General features: G+C 37.5%; 1 protein-coding gene across 2 annotated transcripts in view; it reads right to left on the reverse strand.

Annotated features, from left to right (window-relative positions):
* NTN4 (netrin 4) overlaps positions 1–20,277 on the reverse strand; it is a 126,733-nt gene that overhangs the window by 17,834 nt on the left and 88,622 nt on the right. For both annotated transcript variants that reach the window (XM_075209423.1, XM_075209422.1), the window contains exons 4-5: positions 14,088–14,214; positions 8,521–8,709 (exon numbers count right to left, since the gene is read on the reverse strand). In XM_075209423.1, the coding sequence (XP_075065524.1) occupies positions 8,521–8,709; positions 14,088–14,214 (316 nt within the window). The remainder of the gene's footprint in view (positions 1–8,520; positions 8,710–14,087; positions 14,215–20,277) is intronic.

A 20,277-nucleotide genomic window follows, 5' to 3' on the forward strand; every position in this document is an offset into this window, starting at 1 on the left:
ATTACAAGGAGTAGCAAAAGGTTTTTTAATGTAATCATTTCGGTTTTTCATTATTAGTAATTATTCAAGAGGTTTTTGAATATTTATTTTGACTTTACATGGTGCTCAATACTTTATGAATAACTGCCAAAAAATCTAAAATTCAGAATTTTCCGCAAATAAATATTTTTAACAATTTGTTTTGGGTTGAATACTTTTTCAATGCATTGTGAGTTTACTAAAACTACTCTTATATGACATTATTATGTTCCAATACATCCCCTGAATGCTCCTTAAGGCACACAGGACATAATTTATGACATAAGAAATAGGTGAGGCATGGTAAAATCCTCATTGGTTACGTCATATGTTTTAATTTACGCTGGTGCACCTACTGTGTATTTCAGCCAAACTGCATGGTATTTGCAGAGAAAGATGGCAGCATTTGTGGAGGACTTGGCACAAGTTGATAAGATGAGTAGGAGAGGTCAAAAGCATTGCTTGCAAAATATGAAATTGACAACTGATGCACCAAATTTTGCAGGGCAGGGCAAAACGGAAATGTAATTTTTTGCAGAGTGAGATAATTCAAATAACAAAGAGGTGTCGAGGTTGCTTTTTGGGGCTTTTCTTGCTGTGCTGAAGGACACACACTCAGCAAATGGACTTAAATTTTGAATCAGTTGAAGAAAAACTGGCACCGGTTAGGTCTTGTGCTATTGTTCTAATGGGGTACATCTTGACCTTCAATGGAGAAAAATATTTTAAAGGCACACTTTGCCCAATGTAAAAACAAACAAAAAATTACTCTCATGATTCATTTCAGACATAAATAAAGGCTAAAGCAAGCATGGTTTTAGAATAAAAATTCTGAAAACATTTATTTAACAAACAGGGTAGACTTTTGCTGTGATGTTTACACTTTTCCACATCTCCACAAATGTAGGAGTGCTTCTAGTTTGCAAGAATAGATGTGCACCTTGATCTGTGATATTTATACTTAATATTTATACTGTACATCTTTAGAATTTCTTGCCTGCCAGCAAATGTAGGCGCTCATTTAGTTTGCAGAGGCATCTCCAAAGACTGTAAAGTAGGAGTGCGCCTTGAAATGAAGTGGGAGGTCCAGATAGGTGCACCTGTGCAAAACCAAACTAATTTGCAATGCGTGTTGCATTGCAAATGACCTCCAATGCATATTTACATTAATATCAATACTTTACACACAACTATATTTAATGCTCGATACTGGTACTAAATTAATCACAATCAATATGAAGTGGACATTAATCAATTTGCTCTTTGTCCCATGACTGGACTTGCACAGGAAAAAAAATATATTATAATTGCAGTGCCCGTTCCACATGAACAACCTAGGAATGCATGGGATATTAATGTAGAATAACTTTTGACTTTGTATTGTGACTACCCATTTGGATTCTAAAATTTATTACGATTCTGGACTTGATCCACTCTGCGGATTTTGATTAGGTACTTGTTTGTTATTGGTGCTTATCCAATATTGTTTCGCTATATGGCACACTGTCATCCCTATTAGTGAACACGTTCGACTCATGCACTAAACCTAAGGGCAACCGAGTCCTGATCGGTGGTAGTCAGTATAACGATACTGACAACACTGACTGTGAAGAGGCCGACATGATTACACTGAATCCACGAAAGTTTGAAAACGACACTCCTTCGATGAAGGAACATCCTGGCAGGCTATAATGACGTCAGTTTCAAGTTCCCCACTGTCATTTACTGCTAATTTAAGAAGGTGCCGGCTGTACATTGATCTTTATAAAGCCTACAACATTGTACAGCCAGTGTTTCCTTAAATTACCACGGTAACAGCCAGAATGACAGTGGGGAACTTGAAACTGACATCATTGTAGCCTGCCGGGACGTTCCTTCATCAGAGCTTCTTCAAGTGTTGTTTTCAACCTGTCGTAGGTTACACCTTTGGTGTAATCATGTCGGACTCTTCACAGTCAGTGTTGTCACTATAGTTATAAGGTACCCCACCTGTACTGATAAGCATAACCAAAACTGAAACCAGTGGCTGCTCTAAGTGAAGGCCACGCTAAATTGGTCCCTGGTGTTATGGGCCAGGCTTGGCAATAATCTTATTATACATCTTGACAATACTGATAAATATTCTCTAGAGCAGGGGTCAGCAACCCCCGGCACACATGCCAGACGTGGCACGCGGACCACTTCTGTCTGGCATGCTGGAGCTCCAGAGCTGTCAGTCTAAAAAAAGTGACAATGGGTGAAACGGAGCTGCCACACATGTGCAGAAACTCTTTTTCAGCGACCTTTGACCACTTTAGAAAAACAGCTCCTGTGGAATGAAAGATGAGGACTCCAGAGGTAAATATGAGAGCATGACAGGAACTGGGGGCACAAGTATGAGGGCATGACAGGAACTGGGGGCACAAGTATGAGGGCATGACAGGAACTGGGGGCACAAGTATGAGGGCATGACAGGAACTGGGGGCACAACTATGTGGAATAAAACTGGGGGGCAGAGGTTTGAAGCATAATATGATTTGGGGCACAACTATGTGGCATAGTATGAACTGGGGGCACTATTGTGTGGCATAACATGAATGTTTATTTCTTAGTCCCATTACTATTAATATTATAATGATATTAGTGTGATAAAAAAAAATTAAATTATATATATATATATATATATATATATATATATATATATATATATATATATATATATACAGTGGTCAAAGGGTAAATTTAGTAGTGACAGTATGGAAAATGTAAATGGAATTTGATAGTTTTACGATCAAAAAAGTGTTATATGGCATACCTCATTATACCAGCACACTTTGACTTCTATTTATATGTATATTGTGTGTGTGTGTGTGTGTGTGTGTACGTACGTACGTGTACAATTGGCACACCTGGGCTAGAAAAGATTTAAGCCGGCCCACTGATAGAAAAAGGTTGCAGACCCCTGCTATATAGAGGTCCATTGTGGCATGAATTACTGTATAAACAAGGTTGTTTACCTAAACCAGCAGAATGTAATTTCATTGTTACATTGCATTTCAGACAAAAAAATCTGAAATATGCTGCTGCTGAAATAAAGAAACCATGCTGAAAACATAATAGGCTTTATTTACATGGTGCAAATGTGCAACAAGTAAGGTTACTCCTTACGTGCATTATTTTAGGCACAAATGCAGCTGAAGATTTTCATTCTTGGTAACTTCTGCACATGTAGGTGAATGTGGGGCATGGTCCAATGCAAACACACATTTACACCTATACCTTATAGAGTTTGAAGAGAGGTGTGCATTATGTTATAGACAATCATGTAGTGCACTACGTTTGGGAGCTAATGTCCAGTTCTGCCATTAATGTTGCCTATTATTCTGCTATATTGATACTGAGTGTTTTTTTTAAAATTAATTCTACTGTGTAGATTTGTTTCATACTATGTCTTGCGACCCTGCTTTATACATATCAGTAAGTCCTGTAATATACCAATTTATTGCTCTTCTTTTTATGACAATAGTTACTTGCCGTTTAGTTTCTTATGCACATACATTATCTCTATGCTGCTGGCTCTATGATCCCCTTTTTCTTTCTACTTACGTCATAGTCGCATGTCTGTCCTCTGTGATGAACACTTATAAAGATACACTAACATACTCCAATACATTCATTCTGATTTATAGCCACTTGCCTTGGCCTTTGTTTTGGACCGGACCATTGTTCTGATTTGTGATTTTATACCATGTTTCCTGTTTGAATGTCTATATATCAATCCATGTTACCACCAAACGCAGTGTCAGTTGGGCACTCATGAGCATGCTTGTTTTATAGTAAAGTGGACTTCTATTAGTGGAAACTATACTCGCCGAATGGGTTGATAGGCGATGCAAAAAATGCTGCAAATGAAATGAAGATTGCAATGTTTACTGGAAAATGTTAAATCAAAGCTTTTATTTCCATAACTACATGTTTTAGTCTCCCATGGCAGTCCATCATTAAAAATGTTAAGATTTTAAGACTGTTACAATGCTACTTGTAAATTATATCTATCAATGTCTCCAAGCTAGAAAACCAGTGCCAAGTTGGAGCAAGTAAAAATGGAATGAGATCAAAGTGTAAGTAACTTATAATTAAAAGCAATTTGGTGCTCTCTCTGCCAACTATGGTGTCATGATTTATGAGGGTGAGGGTCTCTAGAGTAGAGCATTGACAAATAATTTTACTTTATATTCCCCAGGGCATGAGTTTATTTTTTGTCAATGATTCAAAATGTATATCCATGATCTCATAGTCTATTTTTGCTGTTTGTCAAGTATATTCGAATTATTATATATAGCAAAAAATTCTGCAAAAATGTCCTAAATAATTAACTCTAGAAATGTTTACTTTGTGTGATACTATTTACATAAAGTGTCTCTGTGCCAAGCTATCACATATAGCGGCATGCACACAATAAGTGTCCTTTAACATGTGTGTCAAACACAAGTTATTAGTTTCCATATAGTATATGTCCCGCTTTATTACTGGTGGTTTAATCATACCCAAAAAGAGACACATTTCTTGACTGTTAATGTAAGATGTTACAATCGAATAATATCTAAAATGTAAAGGGTATACGAAAACTGTAGCATGTACATGCCCTCCAACATGGTACAAAATGATCTGCTCCTAAACTCATTTAATTCACATTAACCTTGGTAGAATTAATTAATGTTTAAAAACACCTCTCGCATCAATTAATTCAGCTCAGGTAACTGTAATAGTAGATTATGTGGGAAGTTTGGGAGCAGATCCTTTTAATATAGGATCTTACTGCTAATATCTTCCTGCAGGAGCACAAAAATACACTGACACAATCTATGTAAACACTAAAATGCTTTAAATTAATGCAAAGAAATTAAATCAGGAAACAGTGGTTAAAAATTCCTAAAAAATATTGTCCCTAACAAACGTGTTTACTGTCCCAGATTTGCACAAAGACACTTTATTATTACTCACTATATATGTGCATACAACCAAACAGCTGTCTATCAATTTGCTGAACAATCAATTTAATTCACTGCATGTTCTCCCTCCAAGCAAACTCTGAAATGATATACACAAGTATAGTTGCAGCATGGTTTTCTTGGCATATATTTTACAACTATACCTGCTAACACGATCCAGTGTTCTGCTCCCATTTTTTAACACTAATTGATATCTAATTTAAAACTTATTTGACCTTGACTGAAATTAATATTTTGTATTTAAAGCTGAGATCTTGGACACACACTATCATGAATATCTTGTTCTTTCTGAAACACAAACAACAATAAAAGAACACAATGTTCCAACAACACTTTCTTAGTGTATGGGTCTTGTGTATTTTATTTTTTGCTTTTTCTGTACCAGCTTTTCCTATGTTTTTGTTTCTTTGCTGTCAATTTGATGACATTACAAAGCAGAAAATCATTAAGAAAATGATTAATTTCTTAAAGCAGCTCAAGTCCATTCAACAATTTGAAAATCAGTAATGAGCAATCTGACAAAGGTGGGGTGAATCAAGTTGACATGAATAAGTTGATAATAGGGAATACTAAAAAAAATAATAATGATTCATTTTGTGGTCAGTAATTTAACATTATTATTACTTTCCAGTTGACACTGTTACAACGTATATATTATTTAAAGTGTGTAAGCTATTTTAAACTTGTGCAATCTTCCAACACGTCTAGATTTTGTCTCTGTTTACCTTGGCTGTAACACCTGACTGTTCGTGCTAGCAACATTTGCTTCTACATTCCCCACCTATTTACTGAGAAGTCAGACACCTGCACAGTGTGTGCAAAATATGCAAGAACAATTCAGCCCTTTCTGAATGGATTAACTCTTAGCTACAAAAGAATGATAATGAACTACTTTGAAGCATGGCCAAAAATATGCAGACACCCTTCTAATTAGTGGGTTCTGCCATTTCAGCCACACAGATTGCAGGTGCATAAAATCAAGCATACAACCACACAATCTTATAGCCCAACATTAGCAGAACAATGGGTTGTACTGAAGAACTCAGTGATTTTCAATATGACACTGTCATAGGATGCCAACTTTCCAAAGTTTCTAATATTTCTGTCCTGCTGGAGCTGCACTGGTCAACTGTAAGTGCTGTAATTGTACAGTGGAAATGTCTAGGTGCAATAACAGCACAGCCGCAAAGCAATATACCACACAAGCTGAAAGAATGGGACTGTAGAGCAGTCTTAAAACTACATTTAATGCCCCCCTCCCTTAAGGGTAGCATTCTTTTCACACAGGTAGCCATGAAACAGAGGATAGCCCTTATCTTATCAACAATGAAATGAAAAGTATGATATTATGTGAGGATATCAGGATAATGTTTAGCCCTTTTGCCCTGCCATCTGCCTATAAATCAGCTGTATGTGTTGCCCCTGGTCTTCCACACCCTTTTTATATATCAAACACACAGCACACAAAATAAAAACAAACATGCAACAATACCAGATCATTCACCTCTCTACAATCTATACACTCATATACCGCACCAGTGTCTTTGTCTCAGTCACTTCAATGTGCTGAGCCATGCTTTTCACTTCTCTACCCAAGTAGTAGTGACTGAGCTCAATGCAATCCTGCTTTTGTCAGGTCCACAAAGAAAACACACTATACGTAGGTTTTAATATCAACACAGGCACGATCCTGGGCCAGTCTGACAGAAAGAGTGACTCCTAGTCACCACTGTCCACCACTGTCCTGAAGAGAGAGCTCCCCATCTCCTCTTTAAAACATCCCTCTTTTCCACAGAGGTATGTCTTTAAATGGGCATTCACTTACCCACACCCCAACTATTATTGGGTTTTCACTTACAAGGGGCTGCCCACGGACCTCCCACAGTCCTCAGCTGACTTGCAAGCAACCTGCGGTGTGTAGCTCCAGCATATTAGGATGCAACTCAGTGGGACTCCTGCTGCCATTGTATAGTCGCAATGGCCAGAAGGCTAATTACGCAACATGACATGTGGATAACATCGATTCACTTTCTCCAACCTGGATTTGTGCTGGCAGTAACAGAGGCTTAATGATTATATAGAAGGTGAAGCTGGATGCTCTTTCCTATGAGTGATTTGTAAAACAGTTGAATGGTGAGGGGAAGGAATGAAGGAGAGTAGAAAACCGAGAGTTGCTGTTTTTGTGATTTGGGTTTTTAAGAAGAATGGATTATATAATATTCAATCTGTCCAGCATGGAAGCTATTATGTGCGTTATGCAAGATAGCTGTCATGTATGTTGCATAAGCTAATTAAACACCATTAATTTTGGCGGTTGGCATACGGTGATTTCTGTTTTTCCAGCTGGATGCAATTTGCATTTGTCTGATTATGGCGTGGCGTGGGGGGGAGGGGTGGTCTGGTATGGGTCACCTTGCTACTATTATGTAAACATGTTGTCACACATCAGAGTCCGGCTGTTACTTTTCAAACCCACTGTCTGACACGGTCCCTCTAGTCTACTCCCCACTCCAGGTGCAGACACTATTCTACAATCCTACTCTGTGCAACAGACGGCACGTCGCCCTTTAAGAGAGGCTCTGAACCTGTGGTCATGTGTTCTGACCTGTGACCCACCCATCTCAACAGCTCAGCTATTTAAACCTGCTCTGTACACAGACCTGTGCCAGAGTATTAGGCTCCAAACCCAGGGTTCCAGTACTTCTTGTGGCTAATTCTGTGAACCTTCAAACAATGTATAATCCTACTATGTTGTGTTGTCTTGGAACATGTTTCTCTGATATGATTTTAATGCTGGTCATATTTGTTATATGTTATATTATTTTGAAACTCTGTTAAATATTTGCCCTCCCTTTATAAGGGTCTCATTTTCCTGTCCCTCCCAGACCCCACTGCCCCCCACTCCCTCCACCTCAAATACTCACCTGTCTGGTTTTCTGCTGATTGTTCAATAGGTTTCTATTTATCAAAGATTCAATAAAATAAATTTAAAATAAAATTTAAATAAATAAATAAATAAATTAGTAGCAGTGTGTGCAATCCCACCTGGCAACATTTAAGAATTGTAAAATGGACATAAAATACATACATACAGGGTTAATACAACGCTACGCAAGCAATGTAAAACATAGTTTTGACAAGAAAGGGTGTTCAGCAGGCTACATCCCTCGTTTCAATGTCCTGACACCCCAATCTCATCATATATTAGTTAACAATACATAAATAATACATTCCTCTATTGGCAATAAATGCTGGTAACTGTTATGTATGAATTAGTATTATTAGTACATGTTAATATGTAGTGTACTATATTTGTACACTACATGTATTACGTTACCATTGAGCGAGTCACCTATAAAAGGTAGCGTTCTTGAATACTGTGTTATATTAGATTAGTACTGAGCACATTTGATCTATTATCTCTACTGCTATCTACAATAGAATTTAGAGCTATTATGATTGAGCTCTTGTTACTACACAATAGAAATCATGCAGAGATGAATTACATTACCTTTGCAGGCATCTAGTGCAGAGAATGGGATGTTGAAGTCTCGGAAGAAGCCTGGCTTACATCTCTGGCAGTGTATCCCTTCTGTGTTGTGCTGGCAGTTGTCACATACTCCTCCACTGAGGTTCCCTGATGCCAGCCACACGTCCATGTCAAAGTGACAGCTGTCAGCGTGATCATTACATTTACATTCTAACAAGGACAAAAGAGAGGGCAATAAATAAGTGAACAGAATTTGACAATACATAAATAATATAAATTAATAAGAATTTAGCAGCTCCTTACATGCACCATTTACATGGAATATCGCTCCAGTACACGGAATATTATATGTAGAGATGAGCGGGCTCGGATTCCGCTAATCCGAGCCCACCCGAACAGTGCGGATCCGAGCATTGTTCGGATATTTCCGGCGGGCAAAAAATTGAAAACGAGGCTCTGTCGTCCAAGTCTTGCGTCGAATCTCGCGAGGGGTGGGAGGGAGGGCCCAGAACAATTCCATCTTGTACCTATTTTTTTGGCATTATGTGCTCAAGCTACCTCGGTGCAACCTTTTGGCCTAAAAACAATATTGTGAGGTGTTCAGAATAGACTGGAAATTAGTGGAAATAATTGTTATTGAATGTTATTGAGGTTAATAATAGTGTAGGAGTGAAACAAAAACCCCCAAAACTGGTTTTTAGCACTTTTTATGTTTTTTTCAAAATAAATCCGAATCCAAAACCTTAAATCCGAACCAAAACCTTTCGTCAGGTGTTTTGCGAAACAAATCCGAACCCAAAACCTCAAGCAAATCCAAATCCAAAACACAAAACACGAGACACCAAAAGTGGCCGGTGCACATCCCTAATTATATGTTGCAGAGAGACTATGTACAGTTCATAGACATGACATCTAATTGTAAATATATTACAAAAAGTCAAATCACTGTATACTTATGCAATACTCACAATAAAAAGTTACAAATGATTAACTGAATAAATGTCACTATATGAACACTGTTAGAGGTTATTGGCAGAAAAAGAACAATTATTTCCATTCTAATCCATATTTAATTATATTCCCTCTGATGGGCCAGTGATACAGTGTCCCTTGATCATAGTGCTTAGGAGACTGAGCCTAATGAGTCAACCCATCTGCATACTTGAACACCTTGAGGCAAAGATCAATGAAAAAAACCAAAAACATTTTATTAAATGCACTTGCAGCTGATATAGATTGTGACATGCTATTAATACAACAATGCTGATGAGATCAAACTTCAGTTACAGAACTATTTTAAAGGGACATAGGAAATGTCTTTGGTTTCTTCATTTTCTTCTCACTGTCTTCCCTATTTAGTGGCTGATATTTCAACATATGGGTAATAAAAAAAACCCTACTGCTTGGAAAGGTGGAAAACAAACAATTTCACACGCAAGTAATCTTACCCTTATCAGTTCTCACAGCTTTTTATTTTGTAATGTGAAGTTTACAATATCAAATGTTATGCTGTGAGCCTGCACACTGGTAAAGATGCACATGCATGTGTGTGTTTGTGGTGGAGACAGCAAGGAAGTTCATCTAAGGTTTTGAGGTAGGCATATTTTCAATGTGTCTAATAAAGTAAACCACATGGACACAGATGCACAGTTACAGTAAACAGAAGCTTTCTGTTGCAGTGTTGCAAATATATATGATATTTGTTGGAAAGGTTATTCATAAAGCCCCAAAACATGGTAATTACAACGTGGCAATAACGTGTGGTATACATGCAACTCATATGCCGTAGTTCCATACAAAGCCAAAGTAAACAATGTGCTTAAATGTATGTTTTATTTTTTCAAAATATGTACTAATACCTGATATTTATATTCTGCACTTGGATATTGACATGGGTAAGTACAAGCACTGACAATCATTTTCTGCCTTTTGCATTTCTACTAATGATTGTCCAAGAAAATCTCTCTTGCACATTTCTTGCCCCTTTGAAAACAGCTTACGTGGCAGCTGTGCACTCCTCCAAAAATGATGCAGAAAATAGCCAAATATTCCATTATAGCTCATTGAGGGATATTTACAAACACAGTCATACACTATACTGTTAAGTATTGTGTCACAAGCTGGTGCACATATAAAAGATTACAAAATCACCTGGCACTTAAAAGTTAACTACAAAGGGAAACTGTTGTCTCTCATAGACAATTCTGTATAAATTTGTTTTGGATTTGTCAATGTTAGACTTGCACCAGCTAAGGAAATGGTTGATTGAGTAAAGATGGGGAAGGAGATCTAAGAATTAGAGCCTTTGTCTTGATCTATACTGTATTTTATTTGATTATGATTTTTTGAAATTGTAAAATAAATCATATAACAATGGATCTATAACTGTAGTCTGGATTTGCACAATATAGATTGAATTACAGCGCCTTTCTTTCTCTTACTTTCTTTTGATTTTTGTCATAAAACATCATTAAAACATAGAATTATGACTAAGAATTGAATAATATTATAGTATATAAACATAGGTTGTTCGGCTACTGGTGTCTCAGTTAATCCCAGTTATTTTCTTGCTTGATCAAGGTTAATTTGTAACTCATGAAAACATTCCATAAATAACCTTTTCTTGAAGGTCTTACAATGTTAAAAACATAAATAACTTGAAGCATTTTTTGTGTATGAGCCAAGAAAGTAAAGTTTAAATGAAATGGAACCTTGATGCTTATACACATTTAAAAGAAGTCACATAGGAAAACATATCCACATAAGATTTCACATTCAAAAAGTTATAGTACCAGATTGAAGTACAACAAATGCATATACTGTATTACCAATTACCAGTAAAAATTTAGTTCAGTTGAATATAATGAAATGCCACAATCAGGCAAGAAGTCAACAGAGCGCATAATATCTATATTTTTTCTAATATAATCCATGAATTGATAACTAATTATAGCAAAATAAACGCTACATGATCCTATGTCAAAGTTCTATCTGGTTGTTCACACATAAAACATGCAGACGCCGAGATCTCTGGTGGCTTTACAATGCAGACCCTCAGATCACTAGTGGCTTTACAATACAGAACCCAACAGTTACTAACTTAGTCTAATGGCCATCTGGAGAGAGCAAACCATTCACCAATTTGAGTACTGGAAACTCACTGTCTTGTTTCCAGCACTAAGTATTAAGTATTAAGCACTCCGATTGGTGAATGGCTGGAGGTCCAGCAATCAGAATGCTGGATACAGGTCTCCAACCTGCATGTGACCCAGTTGAAGAACAACCCTGGCAGAATGGGCAGGGCTTTTGTTCCTTGTACTGTTTATAATGCCATTTCAAAATGGTTGCTTTGTGCTTGCATGGCTACGTGTAAGCCTTAACCCCCATGTAAATATCTGATCTGATCCTACCATCTAGTTTAATGGTGGGATTGTGAACCATACAGAGTGATTTCTTAATCCATTACACAATACTTTCAATGTGAATGTTAAATTTATAAAAGGAAATTCTTATAATGCCAATATGTGACATTACAGGCATTTTCATGTAGGGTAAAATGGCCTTTTAAATGCATGGCTGAAAACAATACCAATAATTCTATGCAAAACGGATTGAATAGTAATTGGCAACAAAAAAATAAAAAATATGAAAAAAATATATAAATAACGTGAACCTTAAAAAAGTATAGATAAATCCTTCTAAGGCTAGCTATAGTCAGTCCCCTTACAGCCATCAAAGCAGACCTCATAAATTATTCATGGACTGGCTAAATTGCCTCAGTTAAAATTAATATTCTTCTGAGACTTTTGCATTTATTCCAGACATTACCCATAAATATTTCCTCTAGAACCTTTCTCACCATCCAATGAATGGTCATATCATTCATTTGGTGTCATCAAAAACAGAGTTTTAGAATGCGCATTCCTCTACATTTGGGGCTTGCGGGTGGCTCCACTGTCTAAACTGCACAACTAGAACAATGTGCTCAATGGCATTCTCTCCCTGGGTGAACACTGAGTCTGCTTTACTCCCATGGACAATGACATCAGCTATCATGTGACTTCCAAGTTCTAGTTGGCTTCAAAAGCTCACTCTCATCCAATAATTATTTTATCTCTTGAATATGGTCGCACTGTAAGAGACTCTGTACTGTATATTAGCTCCCTACCTTTCTCCCTTATTCCACTCTGGCTCAATTTGGAATTTCCTCCGGGACTTACTCCCAATGTATTCCCTCAGTGGGTAATGGTCAATATTAGATTCCTCAATGAGCTAACCAAAATGGGAATATTCCCTGTTTGCAAATCTTCAAGAATCCTACAACTTCCCTTTTTCTAAATTCCACTGATACTTGAAATTAAGACATTTTTAAAAAATTTACTCTACCAGAATTTTGCTAGGCTGGTAACTTCTTCCAGGTGCCATTATTTGAGTAACCACTCATCTAGAGGCCTAATATCATCTCTGCATCATTCAATGTTGATATTTAACAAAAGTCGGAAAAGCAGTCATGAGTTGTACAGGGATTGTGTTTTAGATGAGGTCCTGGATGCTGAAGGTTGGTCAGATATAGGGATAGGCATAGTCAAATTCTCTAGCAGTGAACATGTTAAAGAAACTTGTATAAGCTTTTATAATCCTGGTACCTGTTGTAACCCAGGTTGCATAAGATTTATCCAAGTGTTTCTCCTCTTTGTCGGAGAGGCTGTGATGAGACAGGCAGTTTTCTTCATATATGGTGGTCTTGTCTGGTCATACAGAAATTCTCGACTGAAAATTGTAAGGGTCGTTCATGCTAAAACCCTCAAGAAATTTGGCTTTGGTGGTAACTATCTTTAGGGGATTCAGGCCCTGTATTTATGTCCCTCAGCTAGGGTTTCTGTAAATTGTGTACTATTTTTTAAAGCTTACCTAATCCCTGATGAAACACAGAAAACTTCTAAATCAGAGAGATACCCTCCCTCAATCCTCTCATCATGTGAGGTACATAATAAAAAAGAAAGAAAACCAACATGGCATAATAACGTAAAACATCAAGTATAGTCCACCACCACTATGGGCATGTATGGAGTGTTCAAAACTTGGTGATGATAATAAGTTTCAATACAGCACCCGTGATCCTTCCTCCAATTTCCTCCCCCTCAGGGTATGAGCTTACATTCAGGAAGTCAAATATAGGCCTGTAGAATAATTCTCCGTTTCCTTACAGACGTCTCAGCACATGTGTTGTCACACTCCACTCCAAACATATAGAAATATACAAAAGAAGGAAACAAAGCAACCGCACTGGTGCATTATCTCACAAATTGTGAACTGAGCTGTTCATATTCATAAGCTACAGTAGTAATCACATATGTTACCAGTTAAATACAGCACAGTTTCCATCCTTAAGGATTTACAATGATGTAAAGCAAAACACATTACAATGTCAGTCAGTTAGTGAAAGATGTTTATATGTGCTCTTATTAGAGAACGGAGGGGACAGTGGGGAACTATATATAGAGATGATCTGAAAATAATGGCAAATTTTGTAATTCATATGCAGGCAGAGCTCAGTCATACACATTGTTGTGCCAGATTCCACTTACTTTTGCACATGTTGGGCTCCCCTGTTTTACCATTTGCTGCTTTCCAAGGCTGGTCATTGTAAATGGGAGCACACTGCTCACAGTGAGGGCCTGCTGTGTGATGCTTGCAGATGCATCGCCCATGGACCTTCAAAGACAAAACAGGTGAGGTACTAAGTAAAAAAAGTTAATTATAAAGCATTACCCTATGTACAAATTGAATTACTACTGTGTACAGTAAATTAGTATTATGCAATCCACAACATTATTGATGGGCCTGTTTTTAAAAATGTAAGCTAATTGCAAAACAATTAACTGAACACTCCAAGATTTGGCACTTGGCAAAAGGAGACAGAGGCAGTAGTCAAATCACAATGTCATGCATACAGTACAATACTAGACACTGTGTACCCGTTAAAGCGCCCACTTTGCCTACATAGTGCAGGCAGCTATTTTATAAGCTGAAACAAAAGTCTGCGTATTGATTGACTTAATTGACCAGATGCATTTTTGGGAATATGTTTTTCCAGCCCAACCACTTGTAACCATTTATGAAGCACAAATCTGCAGTGCAGGAGCAGCTCTAGATGCACCTTGCACCTAAATAACCGCATGTGAGCCTAGATTTCCATGTACAAGTTATGGAGGACCAGAAGCTTGCACAGTCAGAGTGGAGGAGTTGGGTGGAGTGAAGGCAAGAGATAGTGGGGTGGAGAGGGTGCTCTTTTATATATATATATATATATATATATATATATATATATATATATATATATATATATATATATATATATATACATACACACACAAAATAAAATAGCAACTTTATATATATATATATATATATATATATATATATATATATATATATATATATATAAAAAGTTGCTATTTTATTTTGTCAGAACACTAACATAATCATCAAATGTTCCACGGCTTCCTGACATTATAACTAAGCCTGCAAGCCCTAGCTATCGTCTGGCTACTATTCAGTGTCTGAAGCCCTGCCCACCAAATTCCAGAATACTTTTGTACCCCATTCATACTGCGCCAAAAACCCAGGTTTTTGCTGGGGCAAGCCCAGACGACTCGGATCGAGGCACAATATGAATGGTGTCAGGTCTAATTAGACCCAGCACTTTCAGTGGGGTAATTCCCGGGTCACCTGCACTATGAATGGTGAGACCCAGGTCTTTCAACCAAACACAATTATAAAGTTGAAAAAAAAACCAAAAACTTATCACAAGAGGAGCCAATCAGAGCTCCTCTTGTGATGTTGCGATGGAGACCTGGGCAAACCCTGTATGAACAGGGTCTACCCGGGAATTTCTCTCCGTGGGAGCCTTTGCCCCCCCGGCAATATCCCGGGTTCATATACCCGGGATATTACCGGGGCGGCAATATGAAAGCGGTATTATTCTCAACAAATGCACCTCAGCAATCACACCCCTATCGAGCACCTGTGAGTAAAATTAGCAGGATCTTTAACCCTGTCTGTACCTTTTACTGGTGGATGGGTCCTGCTCTGGTAATCGGATCTTGGTAAATTACCCCCTTCTCTCTCTCTCTCTATATATATATATATATATATATATATATATATATATATATATATATATATATATATATATATTTATACATACACATACGTACACATGTGTATACATACATATACATAGTGAAAGATGTTAAGTCACACCTTCCTCAGCCTGACCAGTACTGCAGTGGGTGGCATAACTTTTACCTGGTACTTGTTAGTACAACTGAATACAGAGGAAGCACTCAGAGCTTAGGTAGGATTTTTTTTCCTGTGGGACCTAGCTAAATTCTTGAAATAAGACCTCATGTAGCTGTAATCTTATGTGGCTAGTAAGTGACAGTATGGATATCCCCTAATTATATCCCCTTTGTTCCAAGGCCCAACACAACAGGATTTATTTGTACACAATTGGGAAATACATATACTATATTTTCAGAGGAATGGATGCCAATTTTGAATCTACTGTATCAGAGTCCTGCTGAAATTACAACCAAATTCTATATATACTTTGATGTACTGTATGCTCGTCGGTACTTATCAGATTAGTGACTGTAGTTGAAGAAAATATTTGCTTTAATATTTTGTACTGTTAATCAACCAAGGTTTCTATTGCCTTGCACAGATTACATAAAAGAAGAGTCCTTTGTGGTCTATTAAAGATGCTAAATATTTTGACATAGTCTACATTTCTTTCTGAAAGATGGAATGTTTGCTCACAAGAGACTGCCTGGTGTGGGGGTCCATCAGTGAAAAACTGCATGTCTCTGCACGGAGTGCTTCGTTTACACTAAGATGACTGTCATTCAATATGCTTCAACGGGGATCTCCGAGTACTCTCTGTTTATCATAAGAAGCCTCAGAAGCTCCTCCAAACGTTCAGCACTTTTGATACAGTATCTCCTGAAAAGTGTTACTGTTATGCCTAATATAAAACAAACCAAATGGATCCTTGAAAAGAATACATTCAAATATTTGAAATTAATGCATTTTCAGCTCTTTGAAGAATACATGAAAGGAGAAGCAAATCCTACAGTATACAAGTGACTCATGCTGATAAAATACAGTTTTAACATTTATAGACAAATATAAGTCAATTTAACAATTAAATTCTAGTATTAACACAATTGCAAACTATTCACAGGATATTTCCATTTGATTCCAAGGTATGCACTTTGTATATCTAGTGGTATAAGTTATTGATATAAAATAGATAAAATGACACTAGCACTAGCAACAATCCAGGATTTCACTCAATTCCGCCAATATCATCCTCACAATAAAAGTGGTAAGGAAGAACTAAGTACTCCCTATTGACAATATGTAAAACAGATAACTCAGAGGGCTTCTGAAAAATTTGGACTTGGACTCCATTAAAGGAGGCTGCTGTCTAACAAACAAGCAAAGTACCAAATCACAAATCAAGCCAAAATACAGTACACAGGTCAAAGGGTAGGCAGCAGTGAAGGGATGTCAGGAATTGTAGTAGTGGTTCAGCAAGAAACTGTTCATGAACTTTTGTACAACATTGTAATCTGCTGCACAGGAAAGGTTTATGTGAAACATATAGGCTTAAATAGCCAAGGACTTGATTGTTTCTTTTTCCTGGGGAACAGGAACACTTTTCTCAGTTCGTTTTAGGACTCAGTTGGTGACTGTAATGAGTAATTAGAGTCCTAAAACTGTCTCGGGACCGGAACACAGCAAAAATAATCAAACTATAGAACACTACAAAATTTGTAGCTGATTTGTTAGCTCACTGCCTATGGTCAGATAAAGTATAGTTCAAACACAGGGAGAAAAAAAATAACAAAAATGTGCCCTAAATGTATGTAGAGCACCCTCGCCGTGAACATTCGTGGGGTGTCAGGTAGATTAGCAGATGCATTCTATAGAAATAAATACTTGAGAATTTCTGGGTATAAGGAAAGATAGGACTAACATCTGATTGGATGGCCAGCAACGCAAGCTGGTTGGTAAAATTAGGCGCAATTTGGTCTACATACACTACTACACACCGTACTTGGACACTGGAGCAGTGGAAATACCGTCTGGCAGTCTAATAGATGATTCTGGGTTTGGCAGCTGCCAGGAGAATGCTTCCTAATCAAATATGCACTGCCATCTGTAAAGTTTAGTGGAGGAGAAATAATGGTCTGGGACTGTTTTTCATGGTTTGAACTAGCTCCCTTAGTTTCAGTGAAAGGAAATCTTAATGCTACAGAATATAATGAAATTCTAGAGTATTGTGTGTTTACAAATTTGTGGCAACAGTTTGGGAAAGGTCCATTCCTGTTTCAGCATAACAATAACCCCGTGCACAATGCATGGTCCATCTAAAAATGGTTTCCCAACTTTGCTATGGAAGAACATGACTGCCCTGCACAGAGCCCTACTCTTAACTCCAGTGAACATCTCCGGGATGAATTGGAGTGCTGACACAGAGCCAGGCATTTTGCCCAACATCAGTGCACAACCTCACTAATGCTCTAGTGGCTGAATGGCTGTGAATCCCTGCAGCCATGTTCCAACATCTAGTGGAAAGCCTTCCAAGAAGAGTGGAGGCTGTTACAGCAGCAAAGGGGGGACCAACTCCATATTAATGCCCATGGCTTTGGAATGAGATGTTCAAATAGCACATATGGATATGATGTTAGGGTCTCCACATACTTTGGGCCATGTGGTGGGGAGAAAACGAGATAATAATATAATAGTTCAAAGTAGGATTATTATTTAAGCTTTAATTATCACAGTGACTCATCCGAAGTCCTGGTGGAGATGATGTTTATTGGTTACATATTTATGTTAGTAACATTATAAGGTTGTACCCTCAGTAAGTGCTGTGGTCTTTCCACCAAACGTGTATTTTTTTTAAATATTCAATTGTCATTATATAATAATGTTATGGTAAACAAGCACATTCACCTTACCTAGCCCCACGGGTATGAGCATAACAAAACAAGGCAAATACAGATGCCAATGTATGACAGTAATAGGAACATGAAACAGGCCAGCCAGCATACCACATGTGGTATATATTTGAGGCTCATCAGTGTATTATCAGGTTACGGGTTGGTAGAGTTTTTAAGTACTTCCTCATGACAAATTTTTAATACAGTATAAATTACATTTACTAGATGTAAACCATCTTGAAACGGAATGGTTTATTTCTACCAATTTCGGAATGGAACATTGAAGTGATAATTTACCCTGGTAATATGCACGTGATTAGAAATAACTGTAAAGTGAAGAAATAAAAAAACAACAACTTTTTACTCTTCAAATGACATGGCTGAAGGCACAATTCTGTATTTAAATAAAAATAAAAGTATAATATGACAGGTTCACAAATAATATATAATATTCACATACATATGCCTGATTCATGTTCTGATGCAACCTGCACGCAACTTATGTTTAAAAAACATAATTTTTCATTTGAGCGTTTCAATTTGAATCTGGGTGTAACTATGCTCTGCCAAAATATTACTTGTTTTTTGTTACCAAAGAGAACACAGTGCAGGATATGCACATGCATATGGGCAGCACGGTGGCTTAGTGGTTAGCACTTCTGCCTCACAGAACTGAGGTCATGAGTTCAATTCCCGACCACAGCCTTATCTGTGTGAAGTTTGTATGTTCTCCCCGTGTTTGCATGGGTTCCCTCCGGGTGCTCCTGTTTCCTCCCACACTCCAAAAACATACTGGTAGGTTAATTGGCTGCTATCATAATTGACCCTAATATCTGTGTATGTGAGTGTGTATGTTAGGGAATTTAGACTGTAAGCTCCAATGGGGCAGGGACTGATTTGAATGAGTTCTCTGTACAGCGCTGAGGAATCAGTGGTGCTATATAAATAAATGGTGATGATGATGATGATGCATATGTGCAATATAGAGTCCCATCAGAACGCAAAGAAAAAATACTATAAAATAAATGATCAATTTATAATCCTATAACCATTGATAAAAAGATGTCATGACAGTCATCATTATCAATCGGTACGCGCTTACTGTACATTAATTGCCTATGTTCTTCCACCCCTTCCCATCCCAGTCATAGACAGTTGTGTCATTTGCATTTGGACATGAAGTGCATGCAATTGTGTTCATTGGAGTAAGGTTCATTTCTGAGCCTGCGCAGATACAGAAAGCAAAGGGACTTTACATCCGAACATGAATCAGGCCCAATGTTTGTAGAAAATTACAACTCCTCCCATTGGTAAGTGTCCTTCTAGAATATCACACACATTAGCAATTAGAAATGAAGTTGCTTGCTTTCTTTTTGCTATTTGGATTTAGCAGTGCTTATTAATGGACTATGCCATTGGCAGTGATACATTTTCTTTCAGACAATTTCGCTTCTCTAGCTTGGTATGTTCTCTACTGAGGAAAATGAATCAGCTATGGAGTGTAGCACTTGTCTTTCAAGTCTACATATAACTACAGAGGCTCAAGTGTGTTCATACATCAGTCTCATGCTGAAAACCTAGTTTACAAGCTCTCATGTAAGAATTCATATTTACTGAACCCTGTATGAACTCGCTTATTCGGTGAACATTTAAAAGTGGAAGTTCCTTTAGAGCATGGCACCAAATAGTTCTCCAGTTCACATGACATTCCTTTGAGTTTAAGGGGAAATGCCGTGCCTCTCAATTCACTAGACAAGCTTCT

The sequence above is a fragment of the Mixophyes fleayi genome, chromosome 4 (assembly GCF_038048845.1).
Source record: "Mixophyes fleayi isolate aMixFle1 chromosome 4, aMixFle1.hap1, whole genome shotgun sequence".
In the NCBI taxonomy this organism is placed as follows: Eukaryota; Metazoa; Chordata; class Amphibia; order Anura; family Limnodynastidae; genus Mixophyes; species Mixophyes fleayi.